Source organism: Periophthalmus magnuspinnatus, chromosome 1, assembly GCF_009829125.3.
Source record: "Periophthalmus magnuspinnatus isolate fPerMag1 chromosome 1, fPerMag1.2.pri, whole genome shotgun sequence".
NCBI classification, from domain to species: domain Eukaryota; kingdom Metazoa; phylum Chordata; class Actinopteri; order Gobiiformes; family Gobiidae; genus Periophthalmus; species Periophthalmus magnuspinnatus.
The window spans coordinates 21,634,480-21,658,871 of record NC_047126.1 but is presented as its reverse complement, the minus strand read 5'-3'; the positions used below and the strand labels follow the sequence as shown (position 1 = coordinate 21,658,871).

General features: G+C 45.0%; 1 protein-coding gene across 4 annotated transcripts; it reads right to left on the bottom strand.

The window, feature by feature from the left end:
- Nucleotides 1-19,071, bottom strand: stox2a (storkhead box 2a). 4 transcript variants are annotated; one of them, XM_033973171.2, is made up of 4 exons: nt 18,444-19,071; nt 5,490-5,642; nt 2,041-4,552; nt 1-865 (listed from the first exon to the last, which is right to left on the bottom strand). In XM_033973171.2, exons 1-4 carry the CDS (start codon nt 18,772-18,774, stop codon nt 664-666), a joined length of 3,198 nt encoding a protein of 1,065 aa, XP_033829062.1. In that variant the 5' UTR covers nt 18,775-19,071; the 3' UTR covers nt 1-663. The 4 variants fall into 4 exon arrangements, with proteins under 4 accessions (XP_033829062.1, XP_033829070.1, XP_055078917.1 ...); XM_033973179.2 differs by lacking the exon at nt 18,444-19,071 and adding an exon at nt 6,744-7,504; XM_055222942.1 differs by lacking the exon at nt 18,444-19,071 and adding an exon at nt 6,597-6,703.
- Nucleotides 19,072-24,392: the final 5,321 nt, after the last annotated feature.

The following is a 24,392-nucleotide window of genomic DNA, read 5'->3' as shown; positions in this document are numbered from 1 at the left end:
TTTTGGTCACATAGCATCTTTAATACCACCATTATAATAATTAGGATATCAAAAGTATCGAGTATACATACATCATTTGCATTGCGGTACACAAATCGGAACTGATTCATGTGTTTTATACCTCTCATTCATTGTTCTCGGGTTGGCCTTTTATTGTCTCATTGTGACATTTGTGCTGATAACATAGAACTGTCCTGCTCAACTGACACCATTTCCAGAAGGAGAACATTTAATCGGACATGTATCGTTAAGTAGTATAAAAAAGTTTTCGATATTTCCAAATGTAACTTGAATCCTATAGTCTACTACTTTCCAATACCAATATTCAAGAATCTGGTTATATTCCAAACTAGAGTCCATGTCACCAAAAACTGAATAGTACTTTTACTTCACTCCAGTGGCCTCCTGTGTTATTATCCTGTGATTTTTTTTTTATTTCATTTTTTGCAGTAGAGTTTTTGAAGCTGTGGGAACAGTCTCTTTGAGCCATGCCAGTTTATTGTAACAGTCCCAGTTAGAATTGAAAATGGGTGATGGGTGCGTGTATGGGTGTCCGTGTGTTCCGTATAGTGAGGTCCAAAAGCGTGAAAAAGGCCCATGTCTCTCTCTCCCCCGTGTCTCCCCCCACACCTGTGCCCCAGTGCGGGTGGTGGGTGCTGCCTGTCAGACGCTGGTGATGGAGGCTAGGCAGTTGGAGGACTTCTGGAGCTTCTCAGGCTGCGTGGTGGGGGGCTCGGGGATGGCACGAAAGCTGAAGGGCAGTCCCATACTACTGGTGCCGATGTGGCCGGGGCTCAGTGCGGGATTCTGCCGTCTATTGCTCTCCACTATGCTGGATGTGTTAGACGCAAGGCTTTCACGTGTCCTGTGAGGGGAAACATGTAATAATAATAAAAATGAAAAACAAAATGAAACAAAATCACACCACAACCAGTGGCCAGCACAGTGCTTATCTACAAAGAGGATTAGTGCTAAAATACAAAACAATTTTTAACTATACACTGCAGTTTAAAATGCATATTCCCACAATATTAAAGCCACAAAACCAGATAAACTGTACTGTACTGGCAGAGAGAAATAAATGCCAGAGGGATGTGAGAGGGATGGTTTGCTGAAAAATGTAATTCTACACAGACCTTATATGTATATTAGGTATAAATGAAATAAATGAGGTGATTTTGGTTTGCAGGTGTGACGAGAGTTGAACCATCTGGGTGGTAGTATTAGCTTCTTCATATACAGTACAGAACTGTCAGTTTAGCTTCGAGTAAGGATGCATAGCCATGACATTGGTCTATGGGAGAGTTAAGTGATGATATCATCACTCTTCCTTTGGTTTGTTCTGGGTCCAATGGATTTAAGCCTCATTCACTAAAACAGCATTCAGGCAGATTTTAGTCTGTTGCAGGGTTTTGCGTAAAGACATTTTCACAGGTAAAATTGCCCTAAACAATCACTGAAGCCTGGCCATCCTCTAATTTACAGACATTAAACAACAAACAAATTAAATCTGGGCTTAAAAATAAAAACGCTTAAATAATCAACTGGACTGGAAATTTATTGTGAAGCAGTTGCTGTCAACTGTGAAATGGACATTAAGGCAAAGTCCCTGCTCTGTTGTTCATGTCAATGTTGACTCTTTTGGTCCCAAACAATCAGTGATGATGTCTCACTTAACAATCCCATTGTTTATTCAATGTTCACACATATTTACATTGCCTTCCAGAAAAGTACCACATACTTGTTCTTTTCTCTGAATCAGATCAAAATGTGAGACCCCAAGATTTCTAGCTGGTTCACAACATCTGGGTGTAGACACACATTTCTTCTGTTAAGTTATAAAAGGCCAGAGAGAAGCATTTTTTTAAATGAAAAGGTTTAGACTATGGCTATGCCCAATATTCATATTCAACTTTAGCCTAAATTTACACCACTGGATTCCAGTTTCTAATGAGAGTGGCTATATTGAAATCAGTAGCATATGGCTTGATTAGCATTAACAAAAAAACACATTGTGAACTGAAGATATAGTGCACAGACCTGGGGGAGTTGAAGCCACTGTCCACAGTGACACTGCTGCTGTCCATGCTGTCCAGGCGGGCCGAGTGGGCTGACTTCTGACTGCTGCTGTTGTCCGTCTCCTTGGGGCTGAGGAGGGTCAGGTTGGTCTCCAGTTTTCTCTGCAGGTCATGCTCCTTCTCTCGCTCCAGGAGCCACTGCATGGTCCCCTCTCCGCCTCCTCCCCCACCTCCACCTGTCCCACCCCCCTCCCCGTGCTCTTTGCTGTCCTCAGGCGTCGCTAACTCCTTGTGCGAGTCCTCCTCGGCCTCCTCTTCATCCTCATCATCTGATACATTATAATAGTCGAAGGAGGCGGAGGGGACGGTGGGCTCCAGGCAGCCCTGTAGAACTGCCGGGGAAGCAGAGGAAGTGGCTGAATTGGAAGGCTGCTGGGGCTCAGGATTGTCAAGGGCCTCTGTTGATTTGGCATGTGAGGCTTTCCGCAATGTGCCAGACTTGGTGTAGCTGCTGTCCACGAAGCCTGCGGACAAGGCATTGTGTGGAGGTTTGAACAAAGTGTCCTTGCTGAAGATCTCTTTCCTCTTGATGACCAGCCCGCCACCCCCCCCTCCAGGGTCCACGTTGTGTTGGTGTGGTGTCAAACGTGCATTTTGCGCGGGCTCTGGCGTCTGGCTGGGCGTCAAACGCACAGAGCCGCTCTGTCCTTTTGCTGCCGACATGTCCTCTTTGTACTCCATCGTGTGAGGAGAGGTGAGGTGAGGCGTTTGGCGGTCAGCTGGAGAGCCCTTTCGGAGTCCCCCTGATGAGGTTAATGTGTCATATTCTGATTTTGCCTGAGGCGAAGGGGCAGTTAAGATTGTTTCATTTGATGTATTGCACTGGAAGTACTCGTCTGTTGAGGGCTTTGGAGAAAGTCCCATTAGCTCATTGTACGTAGGCAAACTGTCTCTGCTTTTGTTCCTCTCTATTGTACTCCGGATCCTTGATTCATCTAAAGTCCCCTTCCCCAAATCAGGCACATTAAAGTCTGAGTGGAACTTAGCAGCAGAGAACATGATCCTTGAGTAGTGGGAGGACTTTTGTGTGGCCCGCAGAGTTCCATCGTCAGTGTAGTAATGACTGCGCTCCTCCAGCGGGGCTTCAAATACCTCTGGAGCTCCCAACGATGGACCTTTAAGAGAGTTGTCCATGGAGCGGGAGCGTTCCTTAGCCTGATCTGATCTGTCGTGGCGGGACTTGCGGTCCTGATTGTGACTGTGACTCCTTTGCACTCTGGACTGGCAGGTCCCGCGAGAAGGCTCAGGAAAGGGCATCTCTGTGCGTCGCTTAGCGAGCTCCCCGGACACATCCCACTCGGGGGCCACAGGGCAGTATGAGTCTGTGATGTTGGGATTGCTGTGGACCAGGTAAGTATTCCCTCCACTCCGCCTGCGCTCCAGAGTGTACATGGCCTCCCGAGGCGAGCGGACCAGTGAGTGGCTGAAGAAGCGGTAGTCTCTCTCCATGAAAACCAGGTCCCAGTTTGACCCCTCTGAGGGGTCACCTCTGGAGGTGCGAGGTTTACTGTGTGAGCGAGACTTTCCATGTGGGACCCTCCTGTGGCCCCGCCCCCTGCGACTGCGGGCGCTGTGCTGAGCGGAGCCTGCCTTGTTCTTCTGCGCGCGCTCTTCTTCTAACCTCTTCATGACAGCTGTGTGCCGGGCCACATTCTCTACTGTTAGGTCAGGGTTAATTCTGCGGATGATTTCGATCTCCACTTCACGCGGAATAGGCGTTGTCGGAATGTCCTCGTCATGAAGAGGCCACTCCTCTGGGGGAAACTGAGCTGAAAACGTTGCTAATTGCCTCAATTTGTCCTTCTTAAAACTCAATCTAAAGAGTCGGAGTCCAAACCTTTTGGATTGCTTCTCTGCGGTTCCACTTCCACCACTTCCCTCCTTCTTTTTGGTCAAGGTGTCTGTTTTGTAGGGAAAAGAGGGGAGACTTTTGCTCTTGTCAGCAGGGTCTAAAGCAGGTGCTGGGTGCTGGATTGGAGGGGATGTGGCTGGAGGGGGGTAGGGGTATGATGGGGGGTCACCTCTGTGCTCCTTGGTGGATGTTCCAGGTGGAGGATCTCCATTGTGATCCTTGCTAGGCTTATTTTGATACGAGTCCACCCTATGCTCTTTTGGTGACTTGGTTTGGAGTGCAGAGGCGTGCAGTCTGGCAGGGTCATCACGAAAAGTGTAGGATTCGTTGTGAGGCTTGCGGGCTGGCCTCTCTCTGAGGCAGCCCGGGGTGGAGGTGGTGGTGGGAGGGGAGGTGCAGGGCTGGCTAGACTGCTGCTGGGGCTGCTGGGATGGCTGTTGGCGCTCGGGGAGCCGGTCGTCTAGATGATACCACTTGTTGTTGCTCCGGATGAGGGAGGGGGTGATGAAGTAGGTCTGTGGGGTGACAATGAAGTAGCCCTCTGGAGTTGGGTAGATCTTACGTTCTCGCACCAGCATGTTCAAAGTGTGTCGCAGAACCTCTGAGCTGGGTGTAGGCACGCCTGAAATAAAACATAATACAAATGTCAGATGCTTAGAAATACAAATCTAATTGGATGCAAAGGCTACCTCTACAATGATTCATATAGTTAAGTTAGTAGAAGAGTGTGAAGACAACAAAGTAGTAATTATATTGTACAATATTGTTATTTGCAGTTCTTAATGAATCGGCTTTAAATTTCAAGCAGAGGCTCTGTCAGGTTTGTGCTAAACAATGCTGTGGGTGAGTTTGTAGTAATTTAAAACAAAAACTCCTACATAACTGCTCCAAAATATTGGCAACTCTTATTGGCCATCAGTTTCTCTTGATTCTAAACAATCGGTATTGGCATCGGTCATGACAAAACCCATAATAGTCTTGAATAAAAAAAACCCAAAAAACTAGGTATTTCTAGTGTTTTCTTTTGCATATAAATGTTTTACACTTAAACATGCTCAGATTTTTTTCCACAGTCAGTGTCATTAAAGACAACACATCTATGCCTCTGTCTAATGTGATTTGTTCACCTGTTTAAATTGACATCGTCTTTCATCAGCTATTACCCAACAGATTAACTACAATCTGCAGCTTATTTGAAAACATTTAAGAGTAACCGTGGCAACAGAGCAAATTTTTTTACTTGAGTGAGTAAATAATTGTAAATTGAGTAGTATTTTTATGTATTATTATCTCGTAATACATAAACTATTTTATATTTAAACATTACAAATCATAACCTTTGTCCAGCAGAGCAGCGTGTTGCCAAGAGTTACATCACCCCTGTGTAAGATTTTTACACATCATGATGCAACCTACATGTTCGACTCTTCCTTATTCTGAGAGTGTGTAGCAATTAAAGATATTTTTAAATGATTGTTACATTTCACTGTAGTTAAATGATCTGTGTAAATAGACAGGGTAATGACTGCATTCTTGTGGGACAGATGCAGAGGAAATACCTGGAAAGCTGGCAGTGAGGTGCTCCACCAGAGCCTCCTGGTTGACCGGCTTATGGGCAGAGTTCATGGCTGAGATGGCCAAACACAAGATCTCCCCCAGCGGGATGAACTGTGACTGGCTGATGGGTGACATGGTGATGGGAGACACGTCACCTAGAGAGGAGCACACACATGGGTGTCACAGCATGAATGAACAGCAGGCGTGTGAAGCTATGATGTAATGGTCAAACAGGAGCGTGCTGCTCCACCCCTCCTCTCTGCGCTTCCTTAGCCTCTCATTCCTCCTGCTCCGAGAAGGTTAGCTAAGCAAGCAGCTGCTGCAGCAGCCATCTCCGGATGCTCTAAACTGACAAAAACAGCATCCAGCATAGTATCAAAATACAGTTTATTTACACATGTATTATGTTACATATGTATCAATAAAGCTCAATCAGACCATTAATGAAACAGCACACAGCTTAAAATTTCTTTCACCAAAAAGCCTTTCTTTGCATGGAATAATATACAAAATGAATGTGCATCCACACAGACAGTGTGCCTGTCGCTGTGGGTCTTAGACTGCTAGTGAGTAGTGAGCCCTGCTCCAGTCTTATGCTGCGCACACTAAACATGTGCCTTACTCAAAGGTTGTAAAGGAAGGAGCTGAATGAATTGGGGCTCCTTCACCTGCGCTGCAGTGTCACTGTCCTCCGATTACGCCACAACAAATACACACACGTCTGTTCTATTGTACACTGAGCAAGCTGTACCTCCAAATGATGCTTCCCTATGAATGATCTCACACTGAAGAGCTGTTACACTAAAGCACTAATCTGAAGCCTGCCTTGGCTATTGTGCAGTTGAATGGTCAGTTAAGCAACAAGATGACGTTATCTCTGCCTAGTATCACAGTGCCTTAAGCTTCATGTGGTTTACAGGGCTTTGACAGGCCACAAGCTGGAACAAAAACAGTCACACATTTTGATATAACTGGTAGTTGAAGGAACTTGTAGGTCAGTTGTAAATTGCAATTATCAACCTAATTTACTCTTTTGTTTTTTAATGTCAAGCTTATTCATTTTCAATGTACGTTGCAACCCGCAGATGCATGTTTGTATCATGTTTGACCTCATTAGAGCTGGAGAAGATGGCGTGTTGTAGGGAACACAGCGGCCGTGTCCCTAGTTGTAAACGCCACTGAATGAGACCCTGTGCTAATTGTGAGCAGCTGTGCGTAAAGGAGGCGGAGCTACGCTGGAGGAGTGTGGGACTCACCTGGTGCACGATAGCTCGGTGGGGACGAGGAGAAGTGAGGGGGAGGAGGGGGAGGAAGGTGCTGCTTCTGCACTCGGATGTCTTTCTCACTACGGGACAGACTATGCTCCAGCGGCCGCTCGCTAAGCTCCGAGCTGGGCCAGGCCTGCCGCACATTCCCGCTGCGGTTCTTCTTCATGGTGACCCCTTTACCATCGGCACTCGGCAGGACTCGTGGGACAGGGTGAGGGGGGCGTGAGGGGTAGTGGAATGGGGAAGAGAGGAGAGGGGGGCAGGGGGAGGCTGACCGACGGCGGGCTCAATGCCTCCCCCGCATCAGTAAGAGCGTCCCACTAGAGCGATCACAAACCAGACATGGCAGAAAGCAGTGTGCGCCTTCACACGCATACACACGACTCATTTACATCCACGGTTCCCGGTGAGCGACAAACGACTATGTCCGCGCGCGAGGGGCTTGTCATGGGCCGCAGGGCTGTCCCAGGCTGATCCGGAGCGACGGCAGCAGCGGAGGGCCAGGTGACTGCGCGAGGCATCACCCTTTCATCGGCATCGGTCCCAGCCACCATTTGTAGCATCCCCATTTGCATGCGTAGGGAGGCACATTACGTAGCCGCTCTGATGTGGGAGGAGGGAGGAGGAGAGAGGTGGGGGGGCAGGGGTAGAGATGAGGGAAATGGGGCATTGGAAACAAGGAGTACGGTAAAGCTGAGGTTTACCCGAACGCTCTGGGATCCTCTGGCTCTTTAGACTAGAAGGTGAGGGGGACTGAGGGGGACTGAGGGGGACTGGGGGTGGGGGGTGGGGGGGTAGACGCACAAATGGATGAACGGTCAGAGATTCACAGCTTAAGAGGCCCAGTCCTCGACAATAGCTCAATTCACCACAGGAGTGCTCGCCGAAGCCCAGAAAACAAAAGAGGCCACTTTAGTTAAGGAAAAACATAAAATAACAGATCCATTCACCCGAGCGGGCAGTGAAACCTCAATAGTATGCCAAGGCGCGGAGATGCCACGTTCACCTCCATCTTCATCCGATCAAGCACAAGACCCCATCGTCCTTTTCGACAACAGCGCACCGGGAGAGGGTGGGGAGAAAAAATGGAGAGCATAGAAATAAATAAATAAATTCAAAAATAGATATCCATCGTTCCCCGCAATCCAGTGGAAGAGACTCCCGAGCCGATGGCCATAGCATCCATTCATTAACACGGAGGTGGTGGTGGTGGTGGAGGAGGAGGAGGGAAGGGGGGCGCAAACTCCAGTCAGCGGCGAATCTCTTTCAACGCTAATGCTGCAGCTGCTCCCAGCACCTCCAGGAAGGGTGTGTGTGGACGCGTACGTGTGTGTGTCCGTGTGTGGAGCGAGCAAGCGAGGGAGCGAGGGAGAGTGTGCATGCGTGCGTCTGGGTCTGGGTGATTGAGGCTGTGGGGAGGGGACGACAGGACGGGGGAGACAGAGGAACACGCAGGGAGGAGAGAGAAAGGGAGAGGGAGAGATTTAGGACATGCGTTGGATGCGAGGGGAGCGCGTAACAACAGATTGTAACGCTCCATTCTAGCTGGAATCAGGCTCAGTGTGGATCTCGGACGAGCCCCCATTTATTGAAACACAAGGGTAATCATTGGAAACTTACTGAGAAGAAGAAGAGGGACATAAATCAGGGATGAAATAAAGTGTGGAAAATAGAAGAATGGAAGGAAGTGTGAAAAGTTGGGAAGAGGATTCAAAGTGACAAGTGGAGCTGATGAGTCTTTAGAATAAACTAGGTTGACAGTTGAAGAGAATTGAAAGTATGGCCTAAACTAAAGTAAAGGGAAAAAATGGGATAACTGAGCAAGAATAAAAAATAAACAATTATAAAAATGTTGTGACAGGGTAAATGACAGATGTGCTCGATAGTCATTCCTGTATTTCCCACCTGAAAACATTGACAGCAGTAGCTACTTCCAAAATAGCCTATGATAAAGTATGTTTTAGTAGCTGATAGAATAATAGTAAAGTTTGTGTTGGAGTGGACCTCTGGCTCACACAATAAGGAGCAGAGTGGGAGAGCAGGACAGGTCGCCCAGGCTGAGGACAATGTCACAACCAATCTGCTCCGGTTCAACGATACCAAAGAACCAAGAGCACGGGATGAGGGAGGAAGGAGGGAGGGTGAGTGACACCGCGCCAGCCATTTTATTTCTCAGTAGTGCTGCAACAGCCTTTGTTGCCATGACGACGCAAGCCGATGATCTCATAGCTGTTACCTTTGAGTGGTGCTCTCTTAAAGAGACAGTAACAGGTGAAAAGAGGCAGGCACACAGCACATACACAAGAGGTTTGTTTGTTATGTGTGAGGGAAATATCACTCGCTTGTCACTTAAGGCAACAAAACAAGGGAGTGAAAGAATCTGTAACATTCTTTTAACATCCAAGTGTCCTCCAAACCAGAAAATGTAATAATGCAACAAAAGGCCTGCAAATAGACCAAAGGCATGGATATCCATAATAAGAAATAAGAAAATAAGACATTTTAAGAACAAACACCTGTTGTATGGCATGACAAATACCATGCAAAATAGTGTAAAAGCTGCTCAGTACAGTATTGGTGGCCTCAAACCAACTTCCTGTGCAACATCAGTATTTTGCTGTGGACTGCCCTCCAGTGGACCAGATTAGAAAGCACATTTCTGATAGGAGCCTTTTGAGGCCAAGTGCTAAAAGGGGTTACAGTGTGGCTCCTCCTGCACTGACATTTCGACATGGAGGAACATAGCCCTACACTTCCCTCTATTCTCTGCCTCTTCCTTCCACGGGAGAAAGGTTATAGGCTCCACTTTTCCTTCCTCCACTCCCCCAGCCCATTGTGCACAACTGCTCACGGATACAAAACCCTGAGTTATTCACTTTTAACTGTCAGTACTAAAACATGGTAACTAGGAAAGTCCAGTTACTATAGCTTCATTTTATGGCCCTCCTCAGTGAATGGTGCTTTTCTTTTGGTATAAAAACAGACCACAATAATGTCTGTAGCCCTTATTATGCATGGATTATATTCTATTCTAAGTCCAGCATGCCTTTCTTTACGACTAGGGCTACAACAAATATTTAGGCACATTTTAAAGGTGGACTGTGTAACTTTTCTGGTCAGGGCTCCGCCATCTGCTTATATGGAGATGTTATTGCATTGCCTGGAATGTTCTTGGATAATGGATATACAGATCTAACTTGTCTCTCCACAAATCTATACCAGCTCATCAAGTGACACCAAATGCTTGTCATCATGGATACAAGTTTAATGCCATTCTGTGTGAAACAGAAGCCCCTTATGAAGAGAGTTAAATCAAGGCAAGCTACGTCGCTCGGACCAGCGTTACCGGGGCCCCACCCTGGAGCCAAGCCTGGGGTGGGTGCTCGACAGCGAGCGCCTGGTGGCCGGACCTTAGCCCACGGGGCCCGGCCGGGCTCAGCCCGAAGGAGTGACATGGGGCCGTCCTCATGTGGACCCACCACTCGCAAGAGGATCCGTAAGGGGCTGGCGCATAAAGATCTGGGTGGCAGCTGAAGGCGGGGGCCTCGACCACCGGATCTCTGGACATGGAGACTGGCTCTGGGGATATGGAATGTCACCTCGCTGGGGGGGAAGGAGCCAGAGCTTGTGCGGGAGGTTGAGCATTACCGACTAGATATAGTCGGCCTCACCTCCACGCACAATTTGGGCTCTGGAACCCAACTTCTTGAGAGGGGCTGGACTCTCCATTTCTCTGGCGTTGCCCGCGGGGAGAGGCGACGAGCTGGTGTGGGCTTGCTCATTGCCCCACAGCTCAGCCGCTTCGTGTTGGGGTTCACTCCGGTGAACGAGAGGGTCGCGTCCCTGCACCTTCGGGTCAGGGACAGGTCTCTCACTGTTGTGTCGGCCTACGGGCCAAACAGCAGTGCAGAGTACCCGGCCTTCTTGGAGTCCCTGGGAGGGGTACTAGACAGTGCACCGACTGGGGACTCAGCCTTCCCGGTAAGGTCTACTCCAGGGTACTGGAGAGAAGAATCCGACCGATAGTCGAACCTCGGATTCAGGAGGAGCAGTGTGGTTTTCATCCCGGTCATGGAACACTGGACCAGCTCTATACTCTCCATCGGGTCCTCGAGGGTTCATGGGAGTATGCCCAATCAGTCCACATGTGTTTTGTGGATTTGGAGAAGGCATTCGACCGTGTCCCTCGTGGTGTCCTTTGGGGGGTGCTCCGGGAGTATGGGGTCCGGGGCCTTTTGCTAAGGGCTGTCCGATCCCTGTATGACTGGAGCAGGAGCTGTGTTCGCATTGCCGGCAGTAAGTCAGACCTGTTCCCGGTGCATGTTGGACTCCGCCATGGCTGCCCTTTGTCACCGGTTCTGTTCATTATATTTATGGACAGAGTTTCTAGGCGCAGCCAGGGGCCGGAGGGGGTCTGGTTTGGGAACCACAGGATTTCATCTCTGCTGTTTGCGGATGATTTTTTCCTGATGGCTTCATCGAGCCAGGACCTGCAGCAGGCACTGGGGCGGTTTGCAGCTAAGTGAAGCGGCTGGGATGAGAATTAGCTCCTCCAAATCCAAGGCCATGGTTCTCGACCGTAAAAAGGTGGCTTGCCCTCTCCGGGTGGATGGTGAGTCTCTGCCCCAAGTGGAGGAGTTCAAGTATCTCGGGGTCTTGTTCACGAGTGAGGGAAGGATGGAGCGTGAGATTGACAGGCAGATCGGTGCAGCGTCTGCAGTGATGCAGTCGCTGTATCGGTCCGTTGTGGTGAAGAAGGAGCTGAGCCGGAAGGCGAAGCTCTCGATTTACCGGTCAATCTACGTTCCTACCCTCACCTATGGTCATGAGCTTTGGATCTTGTCCGAAAGGACAAGATTGCGGATACATGCGGCCGAAATGGGTTTCCTCCACAGAGTGGCCGGGCGCACCCTTAGGGACAGGGTGAGGAGCTCAGTCACACGGGAGGAGCTCGGAGTAGAGCCGCTGCTCCTACACGTTGAGAGGAGCCAGCTGAGGTCGCTTGGGCATCTGCTCAGGATGCCTCCTGGACGCCTCCCTAGGGAGGTGTTCTGGGCATGTCCCACCGGGAGGAGGCCCCGGGGAAGACCCAGGACACGCTGGAGGGACTATGTCTCTCGGCTGGCCTGGGAATGCCTTTGGATCCCACCAGAGGGGCTGGAGGACATGTCTGGGGTGAGGGAAGTTTGGGAGTCCCTGCTTAGACTGCTGCCCCCGCGACCCAGCTCCGGATAAGCGGAAGAAAATGGATGGATGGATGGACTGTGTGAAACATTCTAAGCAAAGCATCTTAATATGGATCTTTCTGAAATGTTATATAGTGCACCTTTAAATGAATGGATAATTTATGAGCTTGGCAATGGATAGATCAACTAGTCAAAAAAGGAGCCTAGCTAAAATAGAACAATGCTAATTGTACTAAATGTGTTACTAGCACAGAATGTAATCAAAAAGCATACGTAGATCAATAATACATTTCCTAAAATAAAGTTTCAACTAATGCTACTGATCTATTCTAAACCCCAAATCAATATAAAGCATTAGCAAACTCAGTTTGAGCATTGTTAGAGCATGTCTGGGAACTCATCTCCCAACTCAAGAACATGAGTCAGACTTCAACAACCTGTAGGCCTATCTAACTTACTGTGACATTCAATGCACTGCAAATTATTATAATCATAACATGAGCTATCATATGTGCCAACTACTTTGCACCTGTCCAAAAACACAACATATGGTAAATCTACAAAATTTGGTGAGTTATTAACACTTAGACAAACATTCCAGAGCTTATCACCATTTGCTTAAATTTAGCTCTTCCATCTCCTCTGACAGCTTCACATGATAGTACACATTTCTTACTATAGATGCCACAAAGGAAAATCTTAACATTTTAGCAACATTTAGCCTATATTTCTTGATAATTGCTGAATGCCACATAAGGCTGCAAGATTACACTTTTTCCAATCACTTTGTCATGAAAGTTTAAATTTTGCCACAAATTTCAAAACTAAAGGATTCAGTTTGTGTTGGCACAACCTTATATCTATTTTCAAGCACACAGGAATCACAATATCAATATTTTTTATAGGCACAAAGCACTAGAAATTACAATGTAAAAGATTTCTGTAGTGAAAACCTATGTGAACCGGGTTTTCATTCAGAGACTTTTAGTCAGACACAGACACATTTCAGATGCCAAGTGCTAAAAAGCAGATTTGAAAATGTAGCTTTTTTTGTTTCCTAAATAACTAATATTTTACATACATTTACCTCACTCTCAAACCATCAGAAACAGTGTGATACTGGTCCTAGAGGCCTCTAACTCCTGCACACTAAATGTCAAAAAGCGTCATAGTATTCTCCGGCCTGTGTCTGGATGATGGTTAGATAAGTTTATAAATTTGATGACCGTGTTTATGTTTTAGTCTTTTTTCAGTTGCTTTTCTGAAACTGTTCATAAATCTGGAAAATCCATTGCACACTTTGCAAACTATTCTCACAAGACACAAAACAATTGAGAATGTTTGAAAAAGTAAACTTTGTGAACAAAGCAGAACACACTTCATAGTTAAAATATACACATTTTGTGCTTAAATTTAGGCTTTAGTGTCAAAGCGATTGAAAAAACTGTAACCACAAGTGTCGTGTTTAATGTTTTGTTCAAAAGGTTCACTTCAAACATTCTGAATTGTTTTGTGTCTTTTGTGAATAGTTTTCCAACTGTGCAAAATATTTGCCAGATTTCTAACAGGTTTCAGAAATTGTGTCACTGTGATAAAAGTTGTAATCCTAATCAAATCCAAATCACAATTAGCAAATTGCAAAGTCTGCATTTTCTGAAGTACCATAATTTTCCAGGGACTTCAACGCCCATGTGGGTAACGACAGTGACACTTGGAGGGGCGTGATTGGGAGGAACGGCCTCCCCGATCTGAACCCGAGCGGTGTTTTGTTATTGGACTTCTGTGCTAGTCACAGCTTGTCCATAACAAACACCATGTTCGAGCACAAGGGTGTCCATCGGTGCACGTGGCACCAGGACACTCTAGGTCGGAGGTCGATGATCGACTTTGTTGTCGTGTCATCTGACCTCCGACCGCTTGTCTTGGACACTCGGGTGAAGAGAGGGGCTGAGCTGTCAACTGATCACCACCTGGTGGTGAGTTGGATCCGCTGGCGGAGGAGGAAGCCGGACAGACCTGGCAGGCCCAAGCGCATTGTGAGGGTCTGCTGGGAACGTCTGGCGGAGCCCTCTGTCAGGGGGGTCTTCAACTCCCACCTCCGGGAGAGCTTCTCCCTGATCCCGGGGGAGGTTGGAGACATGGACTCCGAGTGGGCCATGTTCTCCACCTCTATTGTTGATGCGGCTGCTCGTAGCTGTGGTCGTAAGGTCTGTGGTGCTTGTCGCGGCGGCAATCCCCGAACCCGGTGGTGGACACCGGAAGTAAGGGATGCCGTCAAGCTGAAGAAGGAGTCCTATCGAGCCTTGTTGGCTCGTGGGACTCCTGAGGCAGCTGATGAGTACCGACGGGCCAAGCGTGCCGCGGCTCGGGCAGTCACAGAGGCAAAAACTCGGGGTTGGGAGGAGTTCGGGGAGGCCATGGAGGAGGACTATCGGACGGCCTCAAAGAGATTCTGGCAAACCGTCCGACGCCTCAGGAGGGGAAAGCAGTGCTTCACCAACACTGTTTACAGTGCGGGTGGAGAGCTGCTGACCTCGACTGGGGATGTTGTCGGGCGGTGGAAGGAATACTTTGAGGATCTCCTCAATCCCACTGTCACGTCTTCCGAGGAGGAAGCAGAAACTGGGGACCCAGAGGCGGACTCGTCCATCACCCTGGCTGAAGTCACTGAGGTGGTTGGCAAGCTCCTCGGTGGCAAGGCTCCGGGGGTGGACGAGATCCGTCCTGAGTACCTCAAGTCTCTGGATGTTGTGGGACTGTCTTGGCTGACACGTCTCTGCAACATCGCGTGGCAGTCGGGGACAGTACCTGTGGAATGGCAGACCGGGGTGGTGGTCCCTCTGTATAAGAAGGGGGACCGGAGGGTGTGTTCCAATTACAGGGGAATCACACTCCTCAGCCTTCCCGGTAAGGTCTATTCCAGGGTACTGGAGAGGAGAATCCGACCGATAGTCGAACCTCGGATTCAGGAGGAGCAGTGTGGTTTTCGTCCTGGTCGTGGAACACTGGACCAGCTCTATACTCTTCATCGGGTCCTCGAGGGCTCATGGAAGTATGCCCAACCAGTCCACATGTGTTTTGTGGATCTGGAGAAGGCATTCGAACGTGTCCCTCGTGGTGTCCTTTGGGGGGTGCTCTGGGAGTATGGGGTCCGGGGCTCTTCGCTAAGGGCTGTCCGGTCCCTGTATGACCGGAGCAGGAGCTGTGTTCGCATTGCCGGCAGTAAGTCAGACCTGTTCCCAGTGCATGTTGGACTCCGCCAGGGCTGCCCTTTGTCACCGGTTCTGTTCATTATATTTATGGACAGAATTTCTAGGCGCAGCCAGGGGCCGGAGGGGGCCTGGTTTGGGAACCACAGGATTTCATCTCTGCTGTTTGCAGATGATGTTGTCCTGATGGCTTCTTCGAGCCAGGACCTGCAGCAGGCACTGGGGCGGTTTGCAGCCGAGTGTGAAGCGGCTGGGATGAGAATCAGCTCCTCCAAATCCGAGGCCATGGTTCTCGACCGGAAAAAGGTGGTTTGCTCTCTCCGGGTGGGTGGTGAGTCTCTGCCCCAAGTGGAGGAGTTCAAGTATCTCGGGGTCTTGTTCACGAGTGAGGGAAGGATGGAGCGGGAGATTGACAGGCGGATCGGTGCAGCGTCTGCAGTGATGCGGTCGCTGTATCGGTCCGTTGTGGTAAAGAAGGAGCTGAGCCGGAAGGCGAAGCTCTCGATTTACCGGTCAATCTACGTTCCTACCCTCACCTATGGTCATGAGCTTTGGGTAATGACCGAAAGGACAAGATCGCGGATACAAGCGGCTGAAATGGGCTTCTTCCGCAGAGTGGCCGGGCGCACCCTTAGGGATAGGGTGAGGAGCTCGGTCACACGGGAGGAGCTCGGAGTAGAGCCGCTGCTCCTACACGTTGAGAGGAACCAGCTGAGGTGGCTCGGACATCTGCTCAGGATGCCTCCTGGACGCCTCCCTAGGGAGGTGTTCTGGGCATGTCCCACCGGGAGGAGGCCCCGGGGAAGACCCAGGACACGCTGGAGGGACTATGTCTCTCGGCTGGCCTGGGAACGCCTTGGGGTCCCACCGGAGGAGCTGGAGGACGTGTCCGGGGTGAGGGAAGTCTGGGAGTCCCTGCTTAGACTGCTGCCCCCGCGACCCGGCCCCGGATAAGCGGAAGAAAATGGATGGATGGATGGATGGACCATAATTTTCTCCCTAAACAACAAAAATATCCTGTCTTTTTCTCCATAAGAAACTGCTAACTCTATAGTTTTCATCTATACAAACATGTTCTGAAATGTGATTCTTGTATTAGTTTGTGACTTCATATTTCAGTCTTTTTGTGAATTCTTCTAGATGCGTGCACTTTGAACAGAAATCACAAATCTAATTCAATACTTTTCAGAAAAATGTCATTCCGATTCCCAAATTGTGCAGCCCTAACACCACGTGCCTTACAGTTTAATGTCTGCTGTCTGCATTTTGAATGAGACATAATTAAAATGATCACATGGCTAGGAAGGATGGCTCCGGAAGACTTTGCTGATAATGCATATGAAGTTGCCCAAACCTGTCCCACTCTGATCTGAATTACAGCCCTGTTACCTCAGATGAATAGTGTGGGAATGCAACCTGTTCTTTACCTCGGGCTGTGATTAAAATAGAACTGATAAATCTGAAGTCATACTGCTTGTGAAAGTGGGGTTGCACGGTATGAGAAAAAGATACAATATGCAATAGCTATTGTATGGTGGTACTGATATTATTGCAATATTTTACTTTTTGACCCAAATTTAAACAAATGTTGAACAAGCCTGAATTTGCTAATACATAAATCTTAACAAAGACTAAATCAAGACAAAAAACAAGGTTAAAGTAGGCGGTAAGAAAGAAAACCATGAATAAAATCTTTATTTTATATTATTTTCAAAAAACAACAACTTCCTGTCCGATGGAGAACATTTTGTTGTTGTGATATATTTAGTATCTTTCATTATTGTGCAACCCTAAAAGCAATATTTTGCAGTACATTTGGTGATCATAATTTTATTAGAGTTAAACGTATATATAATCTGTTGGGAGGTTCCATAATCTTCTTGTCTCCATGGAGTTTTTATTGCATTGTCTGGAATGTTCCACAGTAAGGCGTTAAATTAATCTATCTTGCATTTATTCATCTACAAGTAAAAAAAATTGCATAATATTATGATGCATTCTTATTGTGAGCTGTTTGTCTCAATGGAGAGAGGTTTAAAACTATTCTGTGGAACATTCCAGTCAAATCAATTACATCTCCATGGAGATAAGCAGGTGGCATTATAAAGGGCACCCTTAGGGCAGAATGTTTTAAGGTTTATGGAAGTAAGCTTAGATGACTTGAAAATGTTTGCAACATTTTATTTGCAAAAATGTTTAAAACAGAATTAGTATGACTTAAATGACTACACTGAGTTTACAAACTGAGGTTACAAATCATTCAGCCAATGTCTGCCGTGTTGCTATGGTGTATGCAAACCATGCAACTGCCATAAACCTATTAGACTAGACAGCATTATTCTGATTCAAATGTAGGGATTATTTTTGGACATTTAAAAATTACGCAACAGAATAAGCTTCCATGATACTCGGCTAGCTCATTTTCTCAATTACCTATGTGACTACCTCTATAAAGGTATAAGACAGTGTTTCTCAAATTGTGGTTCTGGTACCATTAGTGCTTAGCAGGATTCTTCTTGAACTAAGAAATCTTTATACACTATTGTATACAGTATGTAGACTTGCAGTTTGAGTTTAGTGGCCTACCTCATGTTAGTCCTGATCTCCTCAAAATTCTGAATTCATTAAAAGTATTAGGGCCTCTTTCATGTGACATTAGAACATTCTACAATGCCTACAGTTTAAAATAGATCCACATTTTAAGCGTTTCACAGTTTAACTGTCAAATTACAGATTTGTTGCTCTAGTTTATGGTTAATACCTCATACCGGGCCAGTCCACATGAAACAAGAACTGTCACAAAGTTCAATGTCTTCTCTCTTAGCACATAATAATAATAATAATAATAATAATAATAATAATAATTATTATTATTATTATTATTATTATTATTATTATTATACAATCTCAAAAACAAAACTGAAAAGATTTAACATTAATAAAGCAAGTTTGTGGATCCAATCCCAGACAAATAATGTTACATTTGTGAATGGTAAGTTTGATATATTTCTGTCAAAACAGTGACTCCATCCCTACATTTGATACAAACTCTAGAGATGCTATGCTGAGTGGGTGTGAGAATCAGAATAGTTGCCAGTTACTTACTTGAACATGTCAATCATTCAGGGACTTGTACGACACAGGCCTGTTATTACTGTAAACTCCAATAGTGTCTGTAGGCTCCGTGCGCGCTTTTGGGCTCCAACTATTTAAAGCGCCTAAGTTTGATAATACAAGTCATTCCACCTCAGAAGAGCAGGAATTTCACCCAATGCATCCCATTCTTAACCCACCTATGCACTTGATGTCAAAACCCAGCGGAGGTCTGAGGGTCCGTCTCACCCAGCCGCTCCGGAGCACCTCCAGGTTCGCTTCCTCGCCCTGGATCAGCAACACCCGGTCGTGGATCCAGCCGAGAAAGAAGACCTCGGACAGGGCGTGTGTGAGCGCCTTGTTCCAGTAGTGCAGCATGTTGACAGCTTTAAAGTTGGCGAACACCTCGTAGCCGCTGCTGTGGTGGCGGCGATGCTCCTCCGCGCTCTCTTCCTGCGCCGCTCTCCTCTGCTCCTCTCGTCCCAGGACTAAGGCGAGGGAGTGCGGGGCAACCTGTAGGAACTTCTCCATTGTTACCGCACGACAAACTTGATCGCAGTCCTACTCATTTGTATCAATGTGGATTTGTTGTTTAACAAGTTTACTAGTAAAAGATAGTTGGAGCGCACAGGAGAAATTGAGCGGTGCACGGTGGTGGAGAGAGTAATCCATGATAGAAATGTCGAGCAGGTGTAATGGTGAAAACAAGGAAAAGTGTAGCAACCTGACACGCCGTGCACGCACACTGGCCCCCGTCAAAGCGTATTAACCAGAGCCCTATTTACAGCGGCACCGAAGGAAACGAGGCGAGGACTTGGCTCGCGGCGCGTTCAAGGACTGCTAAGTTTCGTAGAGATTTCAACGGACTTTAAAACTACACCCAGTCACATAATATAGCTCATAAATGTAAAATAAACGACAACAAATGCTTACTTAACAAAAAGACGTATCAAGACGAGCCAACAAACTATCCAAAGCAAGACATGGGGAAAATAAACTCTTTTTACTCGTGTTTTTACTCCAAAAACATTAGAGTAATTTTACACTGCCATTGGCGCCTCCCTGTGGACACACACAGACTTGCATCATGTAGACCGGGAGTCACCAACACCCCCAAGGACCACATGAGGCGCCCGCAGGCCGGTGCTAAAAATAGCACAACTCACTAATGAGCTTAATCTAAAATTGTATTTTATTTTGTTGCTATTTTTTAATCACCGCTGCATTTATATAGATTTAAAAATGACAATATCTTAAAAATATGTTCATTGTACGTGAAGTTTAGATAAGTTAAGTAAGATAAGTTGCAGTTTTATGTCTGTAAAAGAAAGCTACGCGTGTCTCATCTGCGGAGCGACTGTGGCGATGGCAAAGCGGCTCAATGTGGAGAGACACTCACAAAAGCTCCACGCTAACTACACACCGGGACGCGCACTATGGGCAGAAAAAACCCTGAGCCAAAGGCAGCTTTGGGTGAAAAACGGTCTTTTTTCACGACACAGGCGAAAAAGTCACAAAAAGCAAACGAGATTTATTTAAAAATATATAAGTTGATTTTTCTTTAACGTTACATAATTGATTTATTTTTGAAACACGGTGCAAGATAGTTTATGTTTTGTTAAGAAGGTTTGTCCGTGGCCGGTGAAAATGGGACACTTTCCTATGAGACGTAGTGATGTAAGTGATCATCTGAAAATGTAACATTTACTAAGATTAATAAAGTTAAAGTGCTGAATACTGATATCTGTTTCTGACCTTGCTGTCATTTTTGATAATTATTGTGAGAAATCATTAATGTGATCAGTGTTTTCACATAGACGATTATCATTTATCATTATTAATAATGTAGAACTAAAGGCAAACTGAGCAAATGTGTTATTTCAGAAGAGTGTATCAAACTGGTAGCCCTTCGTATGACTCAGTACCCATGAAGTAGCTCACAGTTCAAAAAGGTTGGTGACCTCTGGTTTAAGCCAAACTGTGGAACATCTTCATGGAGACAAGCAGAGAGAGGACCCTCCACCAAAAAAGTTACTTAGTGTAACTCATGTCTAAAATGTTAAAATCTGAGACTCTGTAGCACCCTCACCAGTGTATGAGGTTTCCCCTTGGCTCCTCTCCTCAGGCGATATGTTGAATCCTCCTTTGAGTTGGTGAAACACAGCGATCTGAGAGCAGAATACGAACTGCTCCAGAACTCCACCAAGGACCAGCCCCACTCCAGTGATCTCCACCTCAAATTCAAAGTCCACACACACCCTCTGAGCCCTGCAACTCACAAAGAATAAGTCTAGTTTAAAGGAGACATATTGTACAAAATCAAGCTTTTAAGAGCTTTTAACTGTTATAACTCAAAGTTGTATTTAGAGTGATTCATGCATGTCTGAGTAATATTTATACTCAAGACATCATTGCTCCGAAAATCCTGTTTCCACTACCCCCCATCGCGCTCACAGCTCTGTACTTCAAGCTCCAATTATTGTTTTCCCTAAACTTTGATACAGGAAGGATTCAGCAGCATCACAAAGCCATTTTTGCTGCTCGCAAGAGTGATGCACCGTTAGCCATACACAGGGTCAGGGTTTTGTTGTGGTAATGTGGGGTGGCTCACAGAAAGCAGTGCTGCAGCTTTAAACTGTCAGTGGAATTGTTTTTGTTATTACGTTATTTAAAATCAATATTCAAATTTAAAACATTCAAAATACAAAGTTATGATGAGAAAGTGTAACTATACAGCAGACAAAAGCAAAATATGTCTTTCTCCTCACCAGTCCAATTACAGCCAAGTCAAATGGGAGCTATTTTAAACCCAAGCTCACTACTAAGCAACATAGTTATAATTTATACATCAACTTGTCATTCAAGTCGTCAGATGGAACAATATATTTTTTGTGGGTACTTTTCTTTTTCTACTAGTGGGGGAACTTAGATTTTTTTTTCTGTACTACTGTCAGCTGACACTACTACTAAGATTTGAGCTGTGTGGCTTGAATTAACTAATGAACTTCTATAACCATAGAAGTGGCATACAGCTAATATGCAAAAACTTGTATCGAAACTAGATACTAACTTGAGCAGGTATCGATACTAAAAAGTCACATTCACAGGACAGAAATGAGCCTTTCCTGAATATCTTTAGAATGATCTTGAGCTGTATCAGAACAAGTATAAGACACATAGACTAGTATACACCCATGGACCACTATGGAACCTACTTGGACCACTGAGGGATCACAAAGATAAAAGGCCACATGGGAATAGAAGACAAAGCACTACTATTTCACATTCTATTGTCTAAAGACATGATATCGGACTCAGTATTGGGCATTGAGTCCAATCCTTACTATCGAAATCAAGTTTGAAATTTTAGCATCCTGACAACACTACTCATTATTGACACAAACTTACTAACATGTTTCATTCTGCTTTTTGTTTATTGAAGCTCATGATTTTGACAGTATTGTACATTTTGAATAGCGTTTTCTTCGACAATACTTCAGACGTCAAGATTTGTTATCATGACATGCCTAATTATGATGTCTCTCACCAGGACTGGAACTGCGCCCTGGCCCACTCGAACCTGTGGTCTGGGTGCCTGAAGCCAGTGAGCCCAGGGAACAGAGAGTTGAACTCTGAACCTCTAAGAAGCGTTCTACATCGCGCAGTAGCAAGTGCTCGATACTCACAGAAGAAGAACAAACACAAAGGACAAATAATAAATTAAAGGGGCTGTACTAGATTTTTTTCATGTAATAAAGTAAAATTTGTTTTGCCCCAGTACAGAATAGAATCTTTTGGAGTCAAAACTAGTTTGCAAACCAGGAAACTAATGGTGGATTGTGTTAGCATGCTAAATCCACACTGGTCTCTGAAAATTGTGAAAAGCAATTATAAACTCATCGCGGTGAAAAATTAAGATGCTAGCTAGGAATGCATTTAGAAAGTGGGGAAGACAGGAAATACATTAAAGAGCAATTTTTTCCACATTTTTAAGACAGCAGAAATTAGGTACAGGGTACATTTTTCTTTGCTCAGTACAGGTATGTTGAATAAGCAGCTCTGGAGGTCAAAATAACTCAGCTGTGTACTGCCTGCATCTAATTATAAAAAAAATGTATTGTCCGAGAATCAAGAAGTGTGCAGTTAACATGCTAGTTGTTGTTACAATAAAACTCTGCTTTGGTCTCTGAAAAGTTGTGGAAAGTGCTTATAAACTCACTAGCTGTGAATAATTAGGATGCTTGGAATGTATAAGGTAAGTGAGGAATAACTTTGGACCACTGCACACTATTTTTCATGTTTTTAAGACAGTAAAAAATAGATCATAAATTGGAACAAGCGGTAAACACTCTTCCAGAATGTTACATAGTGTAGCTTTAATGACTGGTTGAGTATTTGGCTATTTGCTGATATGATCATGGGGAAAAGTAGTTTGGGAGGGTACTGCTGTAGTAACTAACGCCTTCCTTCCACATGTTTGTGTTTCTGCCGCCTTTATGTGTTCAAAATGTGTTATCGTGACCGGCCTACTTTTTATACTTTTTACTATATATTTTCAATTATAGAATAGATACTGCCAACAGTATATTAAATATATTGTGTTTTTAGAAAGTGACATGTTATTCTGAGACTATCTGCAGAGATAATCTAGTATTTATGCAGAGATGGGACGTAACTGAATACAGTATTCAGAATATTAATTTTTAGTTACTGTATTCTGGTACAGTTACTGTTTCATTTGTTGGTGTTCAAAAATAGTTATTTTCCTAAAATCAAAGGAATGCACTGCAGTGCTTGATCACACAATTTAGACTTCAAACTGCACAGAATTAGTCATAGGAAATGCATAAACCTAGCTGCAAAATATCAGTTGTGTAACTCAATACAAGTCTTCTTCCCATCACATTTTCTGTTACCTTGTGGATTGACTACTATAAATTCATTTTTTTTTATATATATTTATCTTGGCAATAATCTAGGGCGCCTGTTAATTTAAAATGATTTAAAACCAATTTTTTTTCTTGACTTTTGCTCCATTGATGTCGACCCCCACGAAATATTCAATTTCAGGGTGAAAGTGGAGTGTGCGTTCACTACAACCCAGATCCATCACCTGGAAATAAAAAAGTAAGTTAAACTGATTTAAACGCAAAAAACATAACGCTACTTAACAACACTCAATGCACAGCTAATGTAGAGCTAAAAACATTAGCTTACAGTTAGTTTATACAAATAACATCTACTAAATCTCTTGTCAAAAAACTAAAATAAGTATTATATAACTTACTTTCTTAGCTTTGCATTTCTTAATAAAGTCGATGCCAAAGTGGTGTTTTCGTTTGTGAAGCGGTGGGTTGAAAAACAGCTTCATACTTGGATAAAGTTTAGACAAAATTAAACATTTCAATCCAAGACGAAGGGTCAGGGTCAAAGGTCACGTTTGCGTTTTCCAGGTTTGAAAGAGTTCATAAATCAAAAACACATTAAAAATAGGAATTAAAGTGGTTTTCTTAATTAATACCTGAATCGCTATATAAATATAGATAAGTTGTGTTTTTACTTATAATAACATTTTTATCTTCAACAGGTAAGGGGGTTGTGTTATGCTGCCCTCTGCTGCTTTGTCTCATACACTGCACTTTTATATTTGTGCTATGTTTTCAACATATTCTTCAATATATTCTTTAGTATTTATTTTCGGATAAGGACAGTTACCGATAGACATTTGAAGCCCTAACCGTATACATCTCTATGTATACAACATTTTAAAATAAACATCGTCTTGTGTCCATTTAACTTGTGTCACCAAAGCTCCTTGTCCATCAGTGTTAGATAATGTTTTAACTCCGTATTTGGATTTCCATGTTTGTCAGAATTTGTGGAACCATTTTTAAATTTGAATATATAGCTTATAATTCCTTTTCAGTGAACTGAAACCATGTGCTACGAAGTATGCATTAAATAGTGGGTATCATTTTCTACATGTAATTTTCATAGTGTAATCTAATTTTTGTTCAGTTGTATTTTTTTTTTATGTGTGCCATATTAACCCCTTAACATTCCGGGTCATTTTGGTGAAATTGCACTTGTTCTGACTTCTCCAAATTAAAATGATCATTATTGAACGCTCAGTAGTAAATGCACAAGTT